Genomic DNA, 25,156 nt, shown 5'->3' with positions numbered 1-25,156 from the left:
TGCCACAATACTGAATCTACATTTATTTAACTTCTTTTTTTCTTTTCTTTAAATGAGTGATTAAATGTTTTAGAGTAAAACGGTGGAAATTTAGAGATTAATATAAAGTTCAGGTAGTTTAAATGTATATTTGCAACAACACTGGATGATAACAAATAAGTTATTCATGTTATTAATTATTTCTAAATAACTGAAATACAGTACCGTAGTTCTGTATTAGTTAGATATATTTTTTTATGAAGTATTTTTCTCTTGATCAAAATTAAATGTTAAAGTTGTACCAAGTGTATTTTTGTATAAACCTGCACCGATTCAAATCCGTACAAATACCACTACAGTGATGTAAAACTACTTCATTAAATATATAAATCATGTATTAACTCTAGCAAAAATTAAAAGCAAAACTTACTGTAAAAATACTTGTGATGGAGCTGAACAGTGACAGTCGATGCTAGAAAATGAGTGAGAAGCATTTATAGTGTTTTGATTTGTCAAGTTTGACATTATTTTAAATAGTTTCTGTGTTGTTGGGTGTTTTTTGACTTTTTAACTATTCCTGCTTCTCCTGCAGACCCCAATACATGTACTATTTAATGTGTTTACATGTCTCTGCATCTGCATTGTGCAAACACAACTCAGTATTTGAGTTTGCAGACACAGCAGACCACCAGCTTTACTCAAATCTACTTAATACTTACCAGTACTTAAATACAATTGTACTTATACTGATGCTTTTAATGCTTCTCTACTGATCTTGTGACTAATTGTTATATGCTGCTGTAACACTGCAACTTTCTACAATGCGGAATCAATAAAGGGATTATCCTGTCGCATCTGAATCTGCTGAAACTGTTCATATTTTGTGTGTTGATCAATAAAATGTTTTTTTACTGAAATGTGGCACAATAAAAGGATGTGTATTAGAAAAATAAATAACAAGTATGCTTCATTACATAAATATGTGAATAATATTAAGATAACCCATGTTTTCTAACACAGATGGAGTCACATTAAATAAAAATAAATTGTTATTTTTAAGCGTTTTAACACCGGTTCTGTTAGACTTTTATTTTGTTAACACCGGAAGTCGTGTATTCTATTCCGGCTGGCTTGACACTGGTGTGGAAAAGATGGCTGCTTCGGCGGCAACGGCGAGTTCTTCCCCCGGTTTGTGTCCAAATTACGCCGTGATTTGCTCGTTCTTGGAGCGGTACGGGCCGTTGCTGGACTTACCGGAGCTCACCTTCCCCCAGCTGGAGAGATATCTGCAGGACACATCCTCAGGTAGGACAGAACCCCCCCCCCCCCACACACACTGCTCACGGGTAGGAGGAGAGACTTCACCATTGCATTAATGATAATGGTACCGTGCTAGCATGCTAGCGGCTAATGTTAGCTAGTTGTGTGTTATTGTGTGGTTTTTAACCTTCTTGTTTACTTAAATAGAAGTTAACTGTGTCTCTGGGCTGCTGTTCGAAGTGGAAAACGCCTCCGTGCAAATTTTAATCACAATTCAGACGCAAACCCGCCGAATTACTCGAGGTTTTCTGTCACTTTTTTAGCTTTTGAATAGGGCTTAATTTTTTCCCCAGCAGCCTTTATCTCCTCCTGTAACGTAAAACAACACAAGACACAAGTGCGCGCGCCGATAACAAGTGTTTGCGAGGCGCCAAACGTGTCGATAATTCATGCATCACTTCGTGGATTTGTTTAATTTGGCAGCGAACGTGTCAATTTGTGAAACGCACACGCAATTGTGCACTTTATTTACAGTTAAAATATTTTGCCATGTAGTGGTTCGCTCTGCTTCTGTCGTTCCACCTGCGATAACAACCACATCCGGCCGAACCTTTCAAAATTAAACATTTTAACGCTTAAAACGCTTATCTTTCTACACATTATTATACAGTCACAGCTTCCATTTTAATCCGTTAACTAATAAATACACGCTTGTGTTATTTCTACACATACGCTGCCTCTTACATGCATGTAACACGTCTCTTAGTCCGCGCGTTTAAACGCAAAGTTGCTCGCACTTCCGCTTCTGCTGCTCATTGTGTTCGACTTGACAGTTTTTTAAATTCGGTCGCGCTCGTCTGCGCATGCGCCGCCCCAGTCTGAAGTGTTCCTGATTGTTGTATTAATTTTCGCCTCCCATTAACATGTGCTGTCACCTCGTGCGCTTTAAACGCTGCCATGGCAACATCGCCACCTTATCGATACTCGTGCTTATCGAACGTCCGTTGACACCATTCTTCAGTGGCCATTTTGGAGAAATCCTGCACATTTTATATCTGAAACATTTATTTTACTTGGAGCATGTTATTGTTTTGTTGTCACCTCAGTTGAAAAGTAAAGACGGTCTTTGTTTTTATTGTTTTTATTGTTTTTTTTTTGCTGCTACAAGCATATTATAACATTTTTTTATGTCGAAAAATATTATATGCTTAAAAATTATATTCATAATCTCCGATGTCTGCTTTCTACTTGGAATAATAATCACAAGAAGGTGAAATAAATGTTTAAAATCAGATTATTTCCTCTTGTTTAAGTCCAGTTGCTGCATTAATTAGATTCAATGATATTTTATCATTCAAAACAGACGGGCGACAGTGTCAACGAGATTTATTTGAAAATAAAACAGCAGGTTCAAAACGTTTACTGTAAAATAAAAGTGTTTCTGGTTCAGGAAAGAGACGCCGGTCAAAGAAGAGACTCGTCGTTTTGCTCTTCATCATCATCAAGAACTGACAACCTGTTAAACACAATATAATGAACATTATTTGGAGATTCATGAAGTCTTTTCTTATCTTCCTCGTATTCTACTACATCATGTGTGCACCATGCGACTGGATTCAGTTTAATAATCAGGGCTGTCAGAGTTGCTGCCTCCAGGAAACTTGCGTCTTCTTTTAAAAGCAGCATTCAGTATTTGTTTGTTGTTGTTTTAAATGTCTGTATCATCACCAACGCCGACCTGGACATCCCTAGTTAGTTAGTAAATGTCCAGGTTATGGTGCTTTTCTATTAATCGAGCTGTCGTTGTAGTTGTGTAGCCCGAAAGAAAATTTTTAAACGTCTTTCAGGCTCTAACCAGGTTGTGATTTATATTTTTTTAGTTCCAAAGCTGCTGGTCGATCTTCACGTGAAGTTGCTGAGGAAGATTGGCAAGTCTGTGTCGGCGGACCGATGGGAGAAGTATCTAGTCAAGGTAAAGTGTTCACCTGCACAGTTAGAAATTGGTCCTGATAGTTAAAAGGTTTTTTTTATTTCGTCTTTTATTTATTTGTCTGGTGACTTTTAAGCTGCAGGAAAAGCTGAAACCAAATTTTCTCTTCAGGAAGCTATAATAGAAAGACTGTTTCTTGCATTAAAGACACTAATTTGGCTGCGGTTTGTTGTTAAGAGCCACAAATGTTCAAATAATCAACACAAATTGAAGTTTTGGAAAGTTATTGATAACCGGCAGCACAGAGATCTGATGCAGGAGGGAGTTTCTGACGCTGTCGACTCTCCAAGATGCCAAATATTATTTAATTTCTGTCCCGTAGTAGTTGTGGATTCAAATTGTTAGCTTACGTGTTAGTGTTGTTGTTGTTTAAACGAATCCTTGGTCGGCTCCTGTTTAGACATTTCTGGTTTGTCTTGCAGGTATGCCAGGAGTTCAACACAACGTGGGCATGGGAGCTGGAACAGAAAGGATACAAGGAGATGACGATGGAGTGCAAGACGGGGATACTTAAGGTGAGCATGCTCGTCTGGAAGCCATTTTTTATGTGTTATAGCGTAGCGTATAGAAGTGGTGCCTGTTTATAACGGTGCACAATTTTTACTGGAACATTCAGTGTTGGTGTCTACTGTCTCTTCATGTCTGACTCCATCATGTTGAATTAAGGCGCCACCACCTCCATCATCTTGTCACTGAAGTTAACGTTTATGAGTCTGGTGAAAGTTTGTGCTCGTTTTGCTGCTGTAGAATAAGTTTGGATCGACTTTCCTAACTCCGATCAATCTGATATTGATTCATAAAACCTGTTGACAGATTTGTTTTTTTAAATACACACCATTTCTTGCATCCTCTTGTTAGAAGTCGCACTCATTTAACTGGTTTTGCACAACAAGTCTCACAATCAGATTAGCCCACGTACGATGGAGGTTCAAAACATGTCAGAAGACTCTGAGAGCGCCGTAAGGACTGAAAGCTGATTGGATTTAAAAAGTCAGACGGCAGAGAAGAGCTGCACAAAAGCAAAGACACATGCGAGATGTAAAACAAGAAGTAAAAATGTATCAAATCAGGAGATCTGTGGCGATACCCAGCTCTAATTAATAAACCTCATTTTGGCAGAAGACAAACCTCTTATGACGGGAGTTGAGGGGATGTAAATGTCAAAGTTTATCTGACTTCTACATTTTCTGACGCTCCGTCCAACCATATGTATTTGTTTCACCTGTAGCTTCTTTTGTTCATCGTGTAAACGCATCTTCAGGTTGTTTAAAGTCTCAGTTAACGGCTCACTAGTTTACACCTACATGGCTCTGACTGGTTGGAGGACTATCCTGTTCTGTGCTCATAATAAAATCTAAATGGTACCAGACTCATATTCTGATAAATTATGAATTGAAGGAGAAAGCCATCCCAGCCTTTTGTTTATTTATCATTTATTTATGATTATCTGTATCCTCTGCTTTTTTTGCGCCTCTCCTCTTTCTCCAGTATTTGTGCGAGGTTCAGTTTGATGAAAACGTAAAGTTCAAAACCGCCATCAATGACGAGGACCCGGATAAAATGCGCCTGCAGCCGATCGGCCGGGACAAGGACGGCCAGATGTACTGGTTCCAGCTGGACCAGGACGACAACGTGCGCGTCTACGTGGAGGAGCAGGACGACTTGGACGGGTTGTCGTGGAAGTGCATCGTCAAGTAAGCTGCAAACGCTCTGAAGGAAGTTTAAAGGCTGTGAAATGAGCGGCCGTGTCAGCAGCAGTGTTATTTATTCTCAAGTGGGGGTTGGTTATATTTATCTTGCAGGACTAGAAATGACCTGGCTGAGGTTGTCGCTCTGCTGAAGACACAAATTGATCCAGAGCTGCTGAAAAAAGACCAAGAAGCCAAAGCTGACGGCGGTGAAGAAGATAAAGGTTTGACTTTTATGTCGCTCGTATTTAAAGTCTTTTCAGTTTTAATCAAATTTAACTTCTAAGCTGCGTGCAGGCAAAGAAACACAAACATATTAGGATTGTTTCATTTTAAGTATTAAGTTCTTAAATTATAAACTTTTCAATATCCCAAACTTGACCTTTAGTCGATCCAAAAAAACATATCTTCTACCATTAATCTTCCAAATTTGTAACGTAAGCCGTTAATTAATGAGTAAAGACGGTGTTGGGTATAATTTTATTTTAATTTCTTGTACTGAACGTAATTGCAGGTTTATTATTTTGCTGCTAACGGTTGCTTAAGCCAACTTAAAGCTGTTTACAACTCGTAGCGCCGTCATGCTAGCTGTTAGCGTCTGCTCTCGAGTCTTAAACACGACTATGACTCCCAGACACTACCCTCCAGACTGACGCTGCTGTCTTGTTTCGATGTTAGAAAGCCTTTTTCTTGCTGTGCTGCTCTGGAAGGGCGTCACTTTTCTATTTTATTTAGTGTTTGTGTAAAAACTCATCACTTTTAATTGTTTAATCTGATGCCACTCCCCCTAGTGATGTCGAAACCTTTCTGCTCATTTATTCTGCAGGTGACCCTAAGAAGACTGAAGATACATCAGATGAAGACCTCAAAGACTCCAGCAGAGCGCTCCATCCGGCGTCACCGAAGACCGAGAACAACAAGAAAGCAACGCAGAACGACGGTCTGAAGTCGGACGCCCCTGAGACCAAATCGCCGCTGAACGGCGTCATCGAAAGCAAAACGGAGTCAGAACTGGACTCGGAAAGCATCAGCACAAAAGTGCAGAACATTAAAGAAGAGCCGATGGAGACGTCGGACGCTAAATCGAGTGAGTCGACTCCGGCCCCTGATACACCGCGGATATCGTTAAAGGCGGAGAAAGAAGAGGAGGCTAAGAAGAGCAGCGCAGAGGAGACCCAGCAGGCCATGAAGAACGACCAGCAGGCCAAGATCCCCTTGAAAAAACGGGGAATGAAGTTTTGCGAAGACTTTGAAAAAAATAGTGCCGTTATAGTGCAAAACTCTGCCGTTTCTAGTCTGAAGGAGGCTCCCAGAGCTGAACCGACTCCCGATCAGACAAAGAAAGCTGTAAATGATCACATAAACGGAGAAGTTCAGACTCAGACAGAAAAAGAGTCGGAAAAGGAGTCATTACAAGACGACGCCGCTGCCGCCGTTGTCGAGAAAGAGCCGGCGACAAAAGTATCTGTAGACGGCAGAGAAAACGACACTCCAGCAGCAGCAGCAGCAGCGACGGAAGAGGACGCCACGAAAGACAAAAAGGACGAGAGTTGCAGTGCCGAGAAAGAAAAGGAGGGAGTTGTAACGCAGCAAGCAGAGCCGGAGAAGAAAGAGTCACCGTTAGAAAAGGAAACAGAAAAGAAAGAGGAGTCTCTCCCACCGCCAGCAGAGAAGACACCTTCACCGAAAGACACGAATAATGCGCTAGAGAAATCCTCTAATCACGAAGAGTGTGAAAAATCAGAAGAGTCCACACCAGCAAAAGAAGAGGAGACGTGTACGACGAAGACGTTAGAGGACAGTAATAAAACATTAACGTCTGATGAGTCAGAGAGCCTCAGCTTAAAACAAAATGAAGTCACGTCCAAAGAAGCTGAATCAGAAAAATCAGGGGAAACCCGAGACTCCGTAGACATGGACACGTCCGACCCCAGCCAGACGAGAGAAGGAAACACGTCAGAAAATGTAAAAGAAACAAACGGCGCTGAGGAAACGGAAACATCTGAAACTAATGTAGAGAAATCAGATGACGGTGTTAAAACAACAGAGTCTGCAGACAAAGATCCTCCAGAGAAAGAGTCTGAAAACGCTGCTGTCGGTGAAAAGACGGAAAGTCCGGCAGACGTTAAAAAGGCAGAGGAGCCGTTAACCGTTGAGAAAACAGAAGAAACGAGCGACGCCAAGGAGGAGACTGCGGAGCCTCCTGTGGTTCAAGCGGACGAATCTGAATCAGGTACACATCCCAAGAAGCACAACAAAGACGCTGAGATGACTCCGGAGAACGCAGACGCAGGCTGCGAGACAAAGACGGACGACAAAGAGAAGGAATGTGCCGCCGCGATAAGCGAAACCGCGTCCGAGCCTGTGGCCGCAGACGCGTCGGGCGTTAAACACGATCTGACAAAGCAACAAGAGGATGAGAAAACCGAGACAAACTCTGCTGAGCACAAGACGACGGAGGAAGCGGCGTCTGAGGGGAGCAATAAACCGTCCAGCCCCGTTGAGAAGATGGACATCTCTGAGGAAACGGATAAAAAACCTGAACGACAGGAGACGGAACAAGACAAAGCGTCTGAGGAAGAGTTGGGAAAACCTGAGGCAGAGCTTCCAACGTCGGATAATAAAACAGACGAGGAAAGCAAAAAGGACACTCAGAAGGAGCTTAGAAACGAGAAGGAGGATAAAAACGATTCGACGACGGATGAAGTCTCAAAAACTGATGAAGCTAATGAGAAGGAACCAGCTCAGAAAGAGAAGGAAACCTTAAATGAAAGGGAAGAATCTGGAAATCAAAGTACGAGCAAAGAGCCTGACGTTGAATCTGAAACGGAAAAACCATCAAGCAAAGAACCGGCCGTCGACACAGACAAGGACGGTGAAAAGAAAGAGGTGGCGAATGGCGGCGGCGAAGCTCCAGCAGATGTTCAGAAGGAAGGCGCCCGTCGGAGACACAAGGCTCCGGCCCATCGAAGGAAAGCCGAGCTCCAGAGAGACGAGCGACAAGGAGACTCCGAGTCGGACACCAACACGGGGATGTCTCTGCGACGATCGCCGAGGATCTCGAGGCCGACGCCGAAGGCAGTCGAGATCCAAGACAAGAAGACGGAGAAGGCGCAGGCCGCCACGACGCCTCAGAAAGACGACAAGGTAGAGAAAGAAAAAGATGACGAGGAGGAGGATGAGGAGGAGGAGGAGGTGAAAACCGTTCAAAAGAAACCAAGAGAGAAAAAGGCAGAGCAGGAGGGACAGCCCAAATCAAAGGTAAGACAAACACTCTCTCTCATATATTTAGTTTGATTTCATAAACCTGCTGCCACGTTTAACCTTTTGATTAATTTATTTTTTATAGGGGAGGAAGAGGCGGAAGGTTCGGTGGTCCAACACGCGAACGCGCCGCAAAAAGAAAGATGACGAGGAAGAGGACGACAACAGCGACGAGGAGTCCAGCGACGACGAGGACACAGAGGAGGAGGACGACAGCGACGAGGACTACAAGGTCGAGCGAAGCAGGAAGAGGCGGAACCGGAACAGAGAGCGACGGAGCTCGGACTCCTCCACGTCCTCGGACGACGATCTACCTCCAAACGATGACCCATGCAAACACTGTGGTCTTCCAAATCACCCCGAGCTGGTGGGTACCTGCAGTTTTCCTCAGAATAAACAAATACGAAGCTTTTTCCTGTCTTGATTTTGAACCAGCTGAAACTCCAGAGGCTTGTCCTAGTGGTCGTAGGGCAGGACGACTCCTCGAAAATCAGGAGTAAACGTTGTAAAATCGGCTAAAAAGTAAAAGTAGGAGGACGTCACAGATCACAAGGACGTTAAAACTCCCCTGATTAAAATAAAAGCCGAAAAGATGAACGGCCGTGTAACAAAACATCAGATTCTTTGATAAAGAGTCGGTGAAAAGTTAATTGGTGTAAATATGTTGAGATTTGCCACCTGTCGATCTGCACCTGTCATCCTGGGGCAACAAAAAATGACGCTGACACTTAAATTATCTTATATTCTTGAGCTAACATCCGTCTGCGTCTCTTTTCCAGATCCTACTTTGTGATTCGTGCGACAGCGGCTACCACACAGCCTGTCTGAGACCTCCGCTCATGATCATCCCCGACGGAGAGTGGTTCTGTCCACCCTGTCAGCATGTACGTTACCAGCCAGAGCACCAAAAAAAAAAAATAAATGAGGCGCTAAACGACGCCTGAACGAAGCTCAAATGTTTCTTTCATCCCTGTTTTGTAGAAGCAGCTCTGCGACAAACTAGAAGAGCAGCTCACGAACCTCGACGCCGCTTTGAAGAAGAAGGAACGGGCCGAGAGGAGGTGAGACAAAGTTAAAAATGTTAGGTTGGTGTGCAATCGTTGGAGATCGTCACCCACCAACATCCATTCCTTGTGATTATTGTACTTTTCCTGCTTCTTCAGAGTAAAAGCTTTAAAAACCAAAGTGGAATTTTAGCTATAGTGAGATTTATTGGCTTCGAAGTGAAGTCTGAAGTTCCCCTTTCAACATTAAGATAATTCTTTTGTCTATATCCAAACGCTGTGCTACCTCATGTTTTATCTCCTCTCCAGGAAAGAGCGTCTAATTTATGTCGGAATCAGCCTCGAGAACATCATCACGCCCTCCGTAAGTGCTCAGCGAGGTCGTGCAGTCTTGAACGGAGAGACGCATTCACCTGCTGATGTTTGTAAAAAAAAAAATGATGAATTACGTCTCCTTCCTCACAGGTGGAGGTGCCGGAGGAAAAGCCGGAGATCGTCATCAAAGAGAAGAAGGAAACGAAGCGGAGCAAGAGCTGGGGTCGGCGGTCGACGAGGGCGAAGAAAACCATCAGCTACAGGTTTGAGACGCAGTCGAGGAGCGTCACTGCTTCTCATTTCAGTTTTGGTCTGAAGGTTTTAGATTTATTCTCATGGGACGATCGCAGCTTGACAGAAAAAGCTCAGGCTCGGCTGAAGTTTGATGCCGATCTGATCATTTTAAAAATACGTGAATCGACCCCGATACTGATATATATCGGGACATCCCTACCCTGGAGAGAATTAGTTTGTTTTTCTTTTAACCTTCTCTGCAGGAACAGAAAATGATGAAGCTTAAAGTTAATCATTCTCGTCTTCAACTTTACAGATTTGATGAATTTGATGAGGCGATCGAGGAGGCCATAGAGGAGGACATCAAAGAGGCAGAGGGAGGAGGTAGGATGATGATCCACAAAGTTTTGAGAATTTGCTTGTTTGCCTTTTGTATTTCAAGAAGTTCAATAACAGAGTCTGCAAACCAAAATCTCTACAGATCAATAGATTTGTCTCATTTAATCCAAAGGAGCCGGTCGAGGTAAAGACATGGCCAACATCACTGGCCACAGAGGAAAGGATATTTCCACCATCCTCCAAGGAGAGGAGGGAAAGGAGAACGGACGGCCGCCGCGACCCAGCGCCGGTCAGCGCAAGAAAAAACGCAGACGACTCAACGACCTAGACAGCGACAGCACGGTGGACGAAGAGGAAAGCGAGGAAGAGTTTTGCCTCAGTGAAAGGTACGCGTTAACTTTTAGTCTCGTCTGATGCTGCGGTTCGTTCGTTCGTTCGTTCGAATGCTGACCTCGTGTGTCTCGTTCGTTGCTCCGTGTCTGCGTGCAGCTCAGAGGAGGAGTTCGTTGTGACGGAAAACGAAACGGGAGCGGAGTCCGAGGCGGGCTCCAACGACAGCGACTTTGGCGGCAGCGGCAGGCATCACGCTTCCTCGCGGAGCAGGAAACCGCCGTCACGCAGACGGAGCTCCAGGAAGCGGCGGAGACCGAGGGGGTACTCGGACGACGAGGAGGAAGAGACGGACGAGGAAGACGAAGAAGATGAAATAGGTATTCAGATAGTTTTAGCCTTTATGTTCCCTTTTCTGTTAAAACTACACACACGCGTTGCACTCAAGTAGTTTTTGCTGAAACAAATCTAAATTCTCTATTTACAGCTTCTCAAAGAAAAGATTTGAAGCCTGCTACTTTTCTTCTGCTTATTGTTTATGATAATCAGGTGTCAGATTATAATATAACGTTCATATTTTAAACTGCTTTCTGACATTTCATAGAGTAAATGGTTAATGATCTGCAGCGACTACATTTTTTAGATGGATCTCTTCTAACTCACAAAATCAGAGTTTAAATTCTAAGATTTTCCAGCTCCGGTCTATAAATATTCACATCAGACGCAGATTGTTCTTGTACTTCTGACCCGCTGCTATTCCCTCGTCTGTGTTCAGCGACCGAAGGCTCCAGCGAGTTCAGCGACAGTGATCTGGATGTGAGTCGACGGCGGTCTCGGCGGAGCCTGAAGAAGCAGGTGAACTACTGCGAGACGTCCGAGTCTGAAGGCTCTCAGGCGGGAACCAACCGGCCCAAAATAAAACCCCGACGCTTCCAGGACAGCTCCGACAGTGACAGTGAGTCAGGGACACACACGGACACACTGCTCACAGTAAAACTAAATAAAAGAAGTGGATCTTTGTCTTGATACTAGGGCTTCATGACAGGATTATTTTTTTAGATTAATCTTTTGACCACACAGAAATTCAGATTAATTCCATTTAATTATGAAAGTCAGCAATTAGCAAAAGAAAAACACTCACGTCAACACCCATCCTCTGTTCCTACAATCACACAAAACTTACTGTGATAGTCCAGATATTGGGAATTGCAGCTTCTTCTTCTACTCTCAGGAAATTGTCAGTTTTGAGCTACTGATTGTGATTATTTACATCTCTGTTAAATGAGTTTCCTCACTTCAGATGTTTGGCTATTTATGTAGTAAATATGTTGAGCCCTGCTTCATACGTCTGTGCTGGTAATTAAAATTGTTTTTCTGTAGTTTTCTAGAAAGCTTTGTTGACAGAATATTAGTCTATCAACCTTTTCAGCACCATGGACAGTGACTCCCGGACACAAACATTTAAACTGACTGAACAGCAGCTGCTATAAATATATTCTTCCTCTAAGGATAAATTATTATTTCATTTAAGTGGTTTCTTAAGTTTTAATTCATTTATTTTTTTGTAGAGGTTATTGTTTTTGTCACTAGTAGCAGCTGCGTTCACTACATGCAGCTGAATTTGCCCCTTGTTTATTTTTCCTCCAGCGTCTATCTCCAGAGACTCTGAAGACGAGTCGAGGGATCAGAGGTTTAAAAGGAAAGCTGATTCCTCAGAGGAAGATTCTCGACAGCGGCGCAGACGCCTCGCACTGAAACGCAGGAGAGCGTCGGAAGAGGACGACTCTGACGACGACTCGGACGAATCTTCCGAGGAGGATCGTCCGATCCGCAAACGGGTGAACCGCATCGACTCGGACGAAGACGAGGACGAGGACGAGCAGGAGGAGAAACCGAAGGAGAAGAAGGCCGAGGAGGAGTCAAAGGGAACAAACCCATCGGACTGCAATGTGGCGACGCTGCCGCCCACAAACGGACAAAGCCCGGTAAAGACCATCGAGGGCCTCGTGGGCCGACCGGCCGCCGCCGCCGCCGCCGCTGCTGCTGCTGCTGCTCCAGGCCTCATCCCACAACTGGAGCCGCCCAAAAACGCCAGCGCCACGCCAGCCGTTGCCATAGCACCGAACGGTCTGGTTGGCCAGGACGCGGCAGCGCAGGACGATGACGAAGACGACCTGTTAGGAGTCACAGACCTAGTGGACTACGTCTGCAATAACGAAGACTTGTAAAAACAAAATGGTGTACTGTTTCTTTTTTTGTGGTATTGTATTTTTATATCGCTTAACTTTATTATTCCCTCCCCTGCCAACACGTCCTTTGTTGTCCTTTATACCCATCTGGAGCTTGAGTCTCTGCCACTAGTCTGACGCTGTCCCCGTGGGATTGTCTAACCAATAAGGGCACCAACATATCATTTCTCACGTGTCTGGTAATAATGAGTTTACCTGCAAACCGTCATCCAGCTCCACTGCCAAACCACCTGTCACCATTTCACTTTAAAAAACCCACCTCCGTGTCGGGAAATGTGTCACTGAAACCGTTTTATATTTAGTTTGGAATAGTTTAAGGTTGTTTTAAACGTCATTCCATAATTGAAATGAAGACATCTGCTAGGTTAGCTTAGCACAAGATTCAAGAAGTCAAGCAGCAGCCACAGCTCGCCCGATTGTCTAACGTGTCTTTAACGTGCGCCGCTAACGGCAACTGGCTTCTGAAGCAAATTAATCGAGGCTAATGAGAATTTTAAAAAGTCATTTTAACTTTCAGCAACGTTATTAGGCCAAATATATTAATGTTTCAAGAATTCAATTTTCCATTTCCAGTGTTTTCTGTTTCTGTGCTAAGCTAACAGTCTGCTGGCTGGGTCAAAGATCAATCGTTACGCTGTTCTGCCTTTTGTTTTTTGTTTTGTTTTTTTCCAGTTACTTAAGACAGCTTTAGATGAGACTATTTATTCTACTGGTGTTGCTTAAATCACATATTTGATAAGCTAACCTTCCACACACCACAGCTGGGATACAGCTGGTGTTGTAAATGGAAAAAAATAAACCCATTACTCCTCGATAACAAACCGTCAGAGGTTCTGTTCAACCCCTTACATCGTACGAAGGTGTGAATGTATATATGTCAGGTTTCCCCATACACTTTTTTTTTTTTTAAAACGATAGAGTAGTATTTTTTTGTATATTGTATACATATAATTATTTTAACTACGTTGAACCATCGGCACCAGTGGTGAACTCCCAGTTTTATGAGTTGAAATCAGAACGAGATCTTGTCCCTCCTAATCATACGTCTAGTCGGCATCTTTTATTTTTTTTATTAAACCTACGTTACCTTGTGATTTTGTTTTAAATAATGATGTATTTTTTTGTATATGTAAACCTTTATTTGTTGTCGTCTTCAAGCGAAAAATGTAAAGTGTCTTATCGTCTTTGTACAATTGTTCTTCATAGAGGGTTCAAAAATCTGCAGATCGTTTTTATCGACTAAAATAACACTCAGCTCCAAAACCAGCTTTATTATTTTATTTTATATTTTTTTCCTCTATTTTTGTTTATTATTATTATTATTCTCCCGCAGATCTTCCCGCATCTCTGTTCTTGATTTTCACAATCCTGAGCAGACGTTCGGGTCCCGACCTAAACCACGGCTCAAGATTGTGAAAAACCAATAAAGTGTAATATTTGTTTTGAATGTCAGGTTGCAGGTTTTTTTTTTTTTTAAACGGCGGGGGAACGGACAGAAAAAAGACAAACAAACCAATGACTTCACTGACCTCTGCTGGAACCAGTCTGTGTGTATATCTGTAGTTTTCTGTTGTAATATATTTAGAGGCATTTTTTTAATCATGGAAAAAAAATATATATTGGGCAGTTATTTGGGGGGTTACTAATGGGTTTTCTTTTTGTAGGGAAGTAATATTGACAGTTTTTTTTAACAATCTGAAAGCTTTGGCATGTTTCAAGGATGTGTTTGTCTCCTGAACCTGTTGCATTTAGCGCTGAAGGACTCGTGAAGCGGGATTTCTCATCGTTTGCAGTGACGCTGCGTTGACGCGCATGCGCTGCCCTACTAAAGGCATGCTACAGAAGCTCGGGGAGAATAAGACGTTAACATAGAGAAAATACAAAAAAAAAAAATCTGCCGTATCTGATTAAAGAGAGGAAACGAAGCCTGTTTGTAAAATATTTTGTAAATTAGTCTCGGCATGGTCTTCACAGAGGATAAACCACTCTATTTATCATACCGTTTTGATACAGGCCAAGGCCAAAACATGACTTCCAAGACAAAAAAAAAAAAAACACCTATATATATGTGCTTCTTGCACACAATGTAGGCTTCTATACACAATATTTAGCTTTTAGATTAGTTGGACAGACTATCGCAAAAAAGAAAAAACAATTTTATGGAGGGGGTCAGAGTAAAGGCATGTGGATGTCTATTTGTAACCCTGTTTATATCCTCCACAGGGGTAAGGAGAGTTTTAATATGTGTCTCATGGTTGGTTATGAAATAACCAGTAGCAAGACCCGCATAGGAACGGAGGGGAGTGAAGTAAAAGGCTGCGACGGGGGTTAATGGAGGAAGTTGGTGCCAATGACTGAAGTGTTAACAGAGTTTCTTATTTACCTCATGATGAATCTGGGAGGAAAGACACCCTGTCCACTGTGTATAGATCCTCGTAGACTGGTTGTTGGTGTTTTGTCTGCTCCTTACATTTTTGTTAACTTTACTGCTATTTCTTATGACTCTGATCTTGTACATTTGTCATAATAAAATGGGTTTTAAACCTCACATTGTTCTTGCTTGGTGATCCTCAGATCATTGGCCATAATTTAATAGGTTCAATAAATATTTAAATGTGTAAATGTGATATAAAATTAAGTTTACACAGAAGGAATTAATTCTTGTTTTTGCATACTATAATTAATCATTCTTAATTATTTTACATAAGCTGATCTCAGACAGAATTCACAGAATATATATATACTCTATTGTGTATCGCACAATGTAGCTTTAAGCTAACGTTAGCATGCTAGCAGGCCCAAAACGGAACCAGTGCTAAAGGATTCTTCTTGTTGTGTTTTTCACAAAGCTAAAGATTAACGTCAGGTATGTATGTAGGCTATACTTTATATGTATATAAAACGCTGATAAAATAACGCAAAAGGTTTCTCCAGTCTACAAAATATTAAGCGGGCCTGTTAGCATGTTCGCCATCGCACTGTAGCATTTTAGCATGCTAATAATAGCTAACGGATAATAGCATGACACTGATTAGGCTACAATATTCACATTTTTTTATTTTTATTTTTTAAACTGAATGAATATAATAATATTAGAGTTTTAGCAGATTTAAAATAGTGGCCAAATTAAAAGAGGCACGGTGCTGCTTTACTAAATTTAGCTAATTTCGTATTTTAGCATGCTAACATTTGCTAATGGGAAATAGCCTGCCAGTGGTTGAACAGGTGAAAATAACCACATGATTTTAGCAGGTGTTTAGTTCTGAATGCTACTATATAAATTGTGTAATGAAAATAAAACAGTTTACATAAGGTGGCCCTGACAATGATAATAACAACAAAAATACTTTTGCAGATATTTATGGAAATGTCAAATGCTCAAATGTACCAGACTCCATAGAGAAAATGACAAATTTAACTGCTTGTATCTAACTGCATATTATTATTCTGGTTGTACTTTGGTGTTGTTTCAGATTTTGTGTTGTATTTTAGTCGTTTTGCTGTCCTTACAAAGCTGGTAATGATCGTACCCTTGGCCTTTGATCGGTGAAGAACTCAACAACTGAGCCAAAGAAAGCCGGGTGCCGTCGTAAAACTGCTAAAAATAAGATAAGTGCTTGTTAGGGACACTACAAGGACTTCATCGGGGACTTTGGATTATGTGAGACAGCGACTGAGTTACTTGGAGTGATATGGACTTAGACTTATAGATAAACTTTATTGATCCACAAGGGAAATTGCTTAGTCACAGTAGCTTAGTCATTGTCCTGCGCTGCCACATAAAAAACACTCTTAAGAACCACAAGTAAAAGAAAGATTAAATAAAATAAAAGTAAAATCTAGTAAAATAAAATGAGCAAAAATGTACAGAATTAGCGTATGAACAAATGTACAAGAAATAGGAGCTGGATCAATCTGTTGGAGGATGAGCTCCGCTGTCCCTTGTATTGTCTGGTGGAGTGGATGAGATGAATCGTCCATGATAGAGAGCAGTTTGTCCAGTGTCCTCCTGTCCCTCACTGAGACAAACGTCTCCAACTCACTGCCAATAACATGTCCCTCCAGTCCAGTCTGCTGTTCATGTGGACGCCCAGGTACTTATAGTGGTCCACTACTTCCACCTCCAGGCCCCTGGATGGTGATGGGCTCCGTTGGTGTCTTCTTCCTCCTGAAGTCAATGACCAGCTCCTTGGTCTTGTCCACATTCAGGAGCAGGTGGTTTACCTGGGGACCCACTCCACAAAGTCTCCAATCAGTGTCCTATACTCCACCCAACCACTGCAGAGTCATCAGAGAACTTCTGCAGGTGGACTTTAAATCAGAGGTGTAAAGAGTGAACAGAAATGGAGACAGGACAGTCCCCTGTGGTGACCCGACATTACTGACAACAGTATCGGACAGGGAGCCCCCCAAGCTGCACAAATGACTCATTACAGCATACCAACTAAGATTTAATCTATGAAGTCAGTTCCTTCTGTTTGCCAGTGGAGGTCATTAACGTGCATCAATACCCTGGTGAATCATTAACGCAAACCTGTGTCCAAGCTCAGCACTGACATCCATACGCTCTCGGTGCATTCCCATCCGTCAGCCGTGTGCAGTCAGGGGCATGTTTGTCATATGTTGTTTATGTGTTGAATGTAATCTATGCTGCAGGGTGAACAGGGCAGCTTCTGTTTGGTATTTGAGTCAGTGTGAGAAGGGGGGGGGGGGGGGGGGGGGGGGCACGAAGGTCACGTTGTGTAACCTATAACATGTGGTCTCTAGAGGCTGACGGGATTTTATGGGTTTTTTCTTTTTGGGATAATCCAAACCTCAGCAAGGAGATTAACTGCCATTTGTTCTGATTTTGATGAAAAATATTTACATTTTTATTGTTAGATGCTGCCTAAACAGATACAAATACTACAATGTATATGCTGTATCAGCCATAACATTATGACCACCTGTCTAATATTGTGTAGGCGCCTCTTTTTCCCACCTAAAAGGCCTCGACTCGTTGAGGCATGGACTCCACTAGACCTCTGGAGGTGTGCTGTGCTATCCGAAGCCAAGACTTTAGCAGCAGATTGTTAAAGTTCAGAAAATTGCGAGGTGTGGACGGGATCATGGATTGGACTTGGATTAAGGCCGGTGGAATTCGGGAGGCCGAATCAACACCTTAAACTCGCTGTTGTGCTCCTCAAACCATTTCCTGAAACATTTTCACTCGGTGGCACAGAGGATTACCGCGCTTAAAAGAGGCCACTGCCATCAGAGAATCAGCAGACTGTGCAAACACATTTAGAAATGACAAAAATCTTGAACGTCCGTACCAGATTTCAGTAAAATAACAACCATAAGGAATGACAACCATGACTATGTGCCTTTTACAAATAAATTTAATCAAAATCTTTCTCTCAAGGTATTAAAAATGCATTTACACTATACACAATTTGTCATCACATGTGAGTCAGTACGGTAAGAAAATATGATTTAAATTACATCTTAAAATCATTCTGTCATCCAGACTGTAGAGGTTACTAATGTCATTGGTTCACAATCAATTAAAAGCTGCATATTTGATCGTAAAATGTTATGAAGAAAAGAAACGGACAAACAAAAACCCAACGGAAAAACACCAACTCTGTGCCAGTACAGACAGTACAGTAAATTATCAGATTCAAATGTAAAGATTCAACAGGTGGTAAAAATCTTTGGTCGTCTAAAAAGAAAACGTCTAATCAGAACATGTGTCCTAGAGCTGAAATATAATCTTCTTTACCCAGTGTTTATATATTAAGTGTTATGCAGCCACTTTGGTGCAAAGTGGGAACATATAAATGTGTAGTACACCTACATTATTTTAACTGGAATACACCAAACCACCAAAAATCTGTGCCCCTTTAAACTTAAAAGAGAACAAAGTGCTATTAGCTTATCTTATACTGGAAGATCAAGCCTTTCTGGGACTAGATAGTGTATTTTTTTTAGGAATGAAACTTGGCCTGTCGACATTAAAGAAATATCTTTGTGCAGTTATGTTATGTGACTGTAAATGTGATAAAAATAAAAGGGTTTCCAGCAAGAGGCCCTGACAATAAGAATAACTTTGACGATATTTATGTAACAAATTTAAGTGCTTGAGCCTAACTGCATATTTACCAGTTTATTCTAGATGGGCTTTGGATCATTTCTGTTCATTTTAGGTTAAAATATTTTCACATTTTGTGTTCGACACCTTCGCGTAGTGTAGTGTTGTGTAGTGACAGCAGCTGTGAGCCTCAAAACAAGAAACATGTCAGTTTAACAGCCCTTGCCTTCACTTTCATACATTTCCATCAACTTGTGCTTTGGACAATGTTGATGTGATATAAATAAGGAAAAAAAAAATGTAATAATAATTTGGCAAAACTTAAAGTACACGAGGCGTCAGATTGTCTCTTCATTTGACTGGCTTCCATCTTAAATCTATCGTATCTTGTTGCTCTATTGTGGCTACCGTTGCTTCAGAAGCTAGCTTTACTGCTAATGCACTCCATTAAATTTCAAATTCCCAATTCAAAGCAGCAGCTCATGCTTGCAATCTACCTGTGAATGTGCAGAAGACTGGCGCGACATAACTTTGAGGAGCGTTAATTTTTTGTGCTTTCAGAGCTGATTTACAGAGGTTTGTTCAGAAGGTGTGTAGGTCACATTGAATAGAAAAGTACAGTTTTTGTGCTCATATCTGACTCTGGGGATCAGTAGGAATTTTGGTGCAAATTTCATAAACTGGGCGCTGAGATCTTGAGCCAAGTGAGCCGACAAGAAGACCAAATAAACAGTCTAAAACCGAATAATCTAACTGAAGAGGCTCCAAGTCTGAAAACCCTGGTCTCGTTTGCTAATTAGCGTAGCTTGCTAGCTTCTACATTTATCTTAGAATATAAACCAAACTGCAAAGTTAGTCCTAAAGCATATTTAAATGTAGAATCACTAACAGTATATTTGTTTTTTATGGGTAAATAAACTCCAATGTTTGTAGGTTACACACATCTCAACAGGGCTGGTGTCAGTAGCACCACTGGCAGTCTGTCTCCTAGCAACGCCAGCTCTTACATCTTACATGGAGCATTACTGATAATATTTCCTGACACCAAAAGTAAAAAAAAAAAAAAAAAATATTAACACATGTACTTGAATTAATACCAGTTAAATATTAAAATCAAGTATCTAGTGTCTGTGCCTCTGTGTGAAGCAACATGTTTAATTATTGCTCCCCGTCCTCTCGTCACTAATCCCTGATGCCACTAATGTGTGCAGGCGATGAAAAAACTCCTCATGTGTGTTCATTTGCAGCTGGGTTGTAACTCCCACACATCTTTGGTCTCATAAGCCAACACTTACAGTAGTTATGCAAGTGATTTTCACATGGACAGGCGTATTTAATCTACTAAATACTGTCAAGCTACAGTAAAAGTGCTGTTCAACCTGTTTCACATTGTGCAGCAAACCTGAAATGCAACACACAACAGGAGCTTTACACACCAGTGGTTATGTATTAATGACGACAGGAAAAATAAATAAATTATACGAGCATTATCCAAGCCTAAAAACAGGACGCGGCCTTTCCGTCTCACTGTTACTGCGTCTTCTTTTTCTGGACAGCTGAAGAGTCCAGTTCTAAGGTGCTTTTTCCGGAGAGGAAGGGGATGATCTTCTCAAAGAGCAGGATGCAGCTCGCCATGCCTGAGGACACACAAAGGGAGGACGTTACTGCACTCATGCTCCAGCAAAGATGTGTCAGGTACCTACTGGAACTGTGGTTACTATTCATTATCGGCCTACATAAAGGCTTTTCTTCTCGTCATTGTATTCTCATAAACGCTACTGGATTCAGTCCAATAAATAGTTAATGTAGTGTGGAGAGGGTAGCTTGTACCTTAGCTCCAGGAAACCTGTGTTCTCTACTCCACATATGAACAAAAGCTGTTCACCCAATGCTATAAACTCAGTAACCCTCTCTGGAAATACTTTTCTTTGAAATGCAGCGTTCAGTGTTCGTAGGAAGCAAATCAAGTAGCACAGCTTGTAGCAGGAGTCTCATCAAGGACTGTACTTCTCATGAAGGATGAGGAAATGTGGTATGTCAAGCAAAATCCTCAGTAAATGAGACAGAAGTACAGTTGAGAGCGTCATTTCTAAACTCAGGACAGGAATGATCTCCAACGTGTAGAGTTCCCGTGGTGGTTAGCACTGATGCCTCACAGCAAGAAGGTTCTGGGTTCTAATCCATGGGCCGACTGGGGCCTTTCTTTCTGTGTGGGGTTTGCATGTTCTCCCTGTGTCTGCGTGGGTTCTCTCCAGGTTCTCCAGCTTCCTCCCACCGTCCAAGGACATGCTGGTTAGGTTCATTGGTGATTCTAAATTGGTCGTAGGTGTGAGTGTGAATGGTTGTCTGGAGACCTGTGGGACAGCTGGGATAGGCTCCAGCCCCCCCCCATGACCCTCCTCCAGAGGACAAGCAGTTATGGAAGATGAATGAATGACACTAAACAACTTAAATATTGACAAATTTGTTAAAATTTAACCCGTAAATTGGTTAAAAAATCAGCTTTGAAGCTTTTAACCTGAGCGTATATAAACTTAAACCTCAACTGTAGAAAAAAAAAAAAAAAAAAGAGTTAGATGTCCCGGTCCGAGTCTGTCCCTTACCCAAGACTGGTCCCAGCCAGTAGACAAAGCAGTACTCCAGGTATGTGTGTCCGCTGCAGGGGAACTGGACGGAGAAGGCCAGGACGGGGTTAAAGACGGCTCCTGAAATACTTCCACCTGCTCAGACAGAGAGAGGAACAAAAAAAAGAACCATAAAAGTAAAAGTGAAAGCTTGTTGTCGTTTTCCTGATTAGGGAGCTGATAATTCACAACTTTATTATGTTGCATGCTTCAGTTTTATTTATAAAAACTTGTTTATGTTTCCAGCTGAACTCATTCCTGGATTAATTAACAGATATCTGCAAGAATATGATTAGTCTGAGCAGAAAAAGCTTCCAATAAGAGGCTGGATGCTGCTTCCTAGAGGTGTTTACTTACTGACTACATTACAGGTGACCTCTAACTGGTCATTTAAAGATTATACCTGAGCTCTGGGACATTTTATTTCACAAATACTTACTCTTAAAGGAATTAAAGGCCATATTATCAGGATTAAACTGCAGTGATTTCTTTTATCTATGTTTTGTGGGGCTGTTAAATTAAATGAGTCATTAACACACCTGCGTAAACGGCAACCGTGATTACAGCCGCGATGAAGTGAGCGCGAAGTTTCTCGTCCAGCCTGTAGACGTGCATGGCGGCGGCTTGCACCACGAACGCGCAGGCCAGCTCCACGGCCGCGGCTTCCAGCACGGTCCCGCCGAGTGGGTCGAAGCACCTGAACCCGAACCTCTGGTGCCGGATGTGGACGTCGGACAGACCCAGCGACCACACAGACGCCGCGAAGAACTGCGCGGCGACCGCGGCGGCGAACTGGAACGCTATGACGACCGACGCCGCTCTGACGCCGCTGCTGCCGCGGCAAACGCTCTCCAGAGCCGCGCTGGGGTTACACGTCGCTTCCCTGAAAGTCAGCAAGTGAACAACCGTCATGGTGTAGGTGAGGGCGAGGCCGACCGGCAGCTCCAGCTGGGCCGTTTCGCCGAGCAGTTTGAGTTCGTGTGTGCAGCAGCAGAGCTGGAAGGTGGACGCCGCTTCCAGCAGGTAAATCCAGTAAGCGCCGGGGGAAAGACGCGCGGCCGTCCAGCGCGTCGCCTCGCTGAGGAGCACTATGGCTCCCAACACCCCCACGGAAACCCACAGGTCAGTCATGTCCCCGGCTGCTCGGACACAAACAGAAGAACAGTTTGTTCCTGCAGAAGGGGGCAACTTTAAAGTACTCCTCCTGCCTCGTTGGAGGCGTCAAAGTCCGGTTGATCCACGCTGCCGTAGCCGCGTCAAACCGCTCGGTGTAAAACAGGAAGTAGTGTGGCTCAGCCTTCAAAATAAAAGTGCTGCAATAAATTAGCTTCCTAAAAATAAAAACTTAATCATGATTTATTTATTATTTTCTATTGTTTTTGTAGAAAAAAATGTACAAAAGCACAAACTCAAATTTTCTGGCTTTTGTACCTCCAGGATTTTTTTTGTTTTTTGTTTATATAAAATGCAGCAAGTTTGTTGTTGTTCACATTTGTGTTTTACCTGTAGCCTGGCTGTAGCTTCATAACTTAGACGTTAACTGTTGCTTGTTTTTTCCCGTGAGTTTCCCTTTTATTAGTCAAGTCAATGAGTTGCAACACGTTGGAAATCTTTTTATTCTGGAGGTGTAAGAGGAAGTGTGTGTCCATGTTTAGCAGTGCTTTGTGCTTTAAACGACCGAAAGACATCAACATTCCTGCTTTTGCAGTTTGACAACTTTTCTCAGTAAATGAACCAGCAGGAGGAGTGATGTGCACATGAAAAAATAATAGTGGTTGGAGATGAATTCAGTTTTACAACAGTTTAGATGCATTATGATAATTTAAAATGAAGTTTCATGACCATAGAAGATTAAGAAAACCTTTGTTTGTCCCGCAATGGGGAAAACTGCAGTTTACAACAGTATACAAAAGAGCAGCAAACATATCAAGAGTAAAACGTGTAGGGTATAAAAGATAAATAATAAAATAGAATAAAAAATACAAGTATTAATAAATACAGTGACCTTATGTTGAAGGTAAAACTGTCAGGAAGTGAAGTTGTCCTACAGGACAGATCAGGCACATAATATCAGGTTGAAGACACTTTCATTTTCTTTTGCTTCAGATTTCTTCAAGCACAAAAAAGGCCTCTACAGACTTTAGTTATTAAAGCACAAAGCCCATTTCAGTGTGCAGTAATTTACGTTTATTCATTTAATTAAAAGTCCACCAGTACTGGACCAGGTAAAGGTAAAAGGTAAAGAGCTTTATCGTGATAGAGACGTCAAAGTAAAACGCAAGGATAACACAGTATCTGACAATAATTAGTGCAAGAATAAATGATTAGATATTAAAATATGAAGAATACAATGTAGAATATATAAAAAATACATAAATATATACATATTGCACCGTGGTGAGAGGAGATAGCAGTAGCAGCATAGCAACTGAATGTGGATAAAACAAAGGAAATGGTCATCTACAACTCACGCACACACCCATCTGGACTGGTCCCAGATCAAACTATCCATAATCAAACAGTAGAACAGGTCAGCCATTTCAAATACCTCGGACTCGCCATCGACGATAAACTGACATTTGATCAACACATCACTGACATGTACAAAAGGTCCCAGCAGAGACTCCACGTCCTCCGCAAGCTCCGTGCCCTCTCTGTTGCCCCTCACCTTCTGTTATTACTGTACACCAGCATCATCCAACCCAGGAACAGGAACCACCCCACACCTAACCCCTCAGAACTCAACCACAGAGCTGTCAGACGCCTCGCACGGACAATATCCAATGACCCGGATCACCCCCTTCAACCCACACTTCACACTGCTGCCATCTGGGCGCAGATACAGGACCCTAAAGTGGAGAAGGGCGCGCTTTAACAAGAGCTTTGTACCCTCCGCTAAATAATCTGCCCCATTAAACCTTGTGCGAACCTACCCCCCTCCTGAGTGTGATGATATCATGTACTGTTGTTTAATGTATGGTTGTGTTCGCTCATGGTGCGTTTATGGTCTTTGTTTTCTTTGTTTGTATGTATATGTTGCTCATGTCTGCATTATAGGCACAGTTTTGTGTTTTTCTTGTGACACTCTGTGGAAACAAATTTCCTTATGGGACAATAAAGGCTATCTGTCTATGAAATGAGTCTTGCACAGGTATAATCACTGAAGCTGATGTTTCATAATGTGTAGGGAATAGGCTGAGGTTAGTAAGGGCTTGAATGTGTTTAATGGTTTTCAATAACTTGAAATTCACAACCTGCGATACAGCGATGGCATTTTTAGATAAGACGCTTTTGGTTATATTGAAATTAAATTAGATTTCACGTATTATTGAGAGGATAAAGTCTGGACGCAGACTATGATGATGAACCTTGGACTTCAGTGCAGCTTCATGAAACCACTATCGCTTTAAGGTGCTTCACTTGTGTCCACTCTCATTTATTTATTTATTAATGGATTGTGTTCGGTTTACCGGTTTATCTGAGCACAGAGCCAAAATGTCACCGTGCTTTCTATCGGTAATAGACATCTGTTATTTCTCTGGATTGGCAAATGTTATTTTCTCCACGGGACTTTTCACCAGGATCTTTGTGTGGCATCAACATCCGGTCAAACTGGTTTAATAGCAAATACATGCAAACCATCGTAGTCACCTCCCAGTTTTTACTTTTTAGTGGTGGTTTTATATATAGTTTAATAATAACTGTGTTGTTTTGCCTCCTGGATTAGTTTTACTCAGTGCACTGCTGCTCTCTATCTTTGGTATTTCCAAATTGTGCAATGTTATTATTCATGTCTGAAATATTTTC

General features: G+C 42.1%; 2 protein-coding genes across 3 annotated transcripts; one reads left to right on the top strand and one right to left on the bottom strand.

The window, feature by feature from the left end:
- Nucleotides 1-1,130: 1,130 nt before the first annotated feature.
- Nucleotides 1,131-15,197, top strand: rsf1b.1 (remodeling and spacing factor 1b, tandem duplicate 1; the record flags this gene model as incomplete). 2 transcript variants are annotated; one of them, XM_084565554.1, is made up of 16 exons in its annotated part: nt 1,131-1,284; nt 3,120-3,211; nt 3,652-3,744; nt 4,718-4,923; nt 5,032-5,141; nt 5,744-8,178; nt 8,267-8,548; nt 8,961-9,065; nt 9,163-9,242; nt 9,495-9,549; nt 9,651-9,763; nt 10,051-10,118; nt 10,249-10,459; nt 10,563-10,783; nt 11,179-11,358; nt 12,051-15,197. In XM_084565554.1, 16 exons carry the CDS (start codon nt 1,131-1,133, stop codon nt 12,629-12,631), a joined length of 4,986 nt encoding a protein of 1,661 aa, XP_084421680.1. In that variant the 3' UTR covers nt 12,632-15,197. The 2 variants fall into 2 exon arrangements, with proteins under 2 accessions (XP_084421680.1, XP_084421679.1); XM_084565553.1 differs by having other exon boundaries at nt 10,246-10,459.
- Nucleotides 15,198-17,752: 2,555 nt separating this feature from the next.
- Nucleotides 17,753-22,570, bottom strand: LOC311502074 (aquaporin-11-like). The gene is made up of 3 exons (XM_084564186.1): nt 21,889-22,570; nt 21,329-21,445; nt 17,753-20,362 (listed from the first exon to the last, which is right to left on the bottom strand). Exons 1-3 carry the CDS (start codon nt 22,478-22,480, stop codon nt 20,256-20,258), a joined length of 816 nt encoding a protein of 271 aa, XP_084420312.1. The 5' UTR covers nt 22,481-22,570; the 3' UTR covers nt 17,753-20,255.
- Between the last annotated feature and the right edge of the window lie 2,586 nt (nt 22,571-25,156).

Source organism: Chelon labrosus, assembly GCF_963514085.1.
Source record: "Chelon labrosus genome assembly, chromosome: 17".
Classification (NCBI taxonomy): Eukaryota; Metazoa; Chordata; class Actinopteri; order Mugiliformes; family Mugilidae; genus Chelon; species Chelon labrosus.
This window is presented reverse-complemented; position numbering and strand designations above follow the sequence as displayed.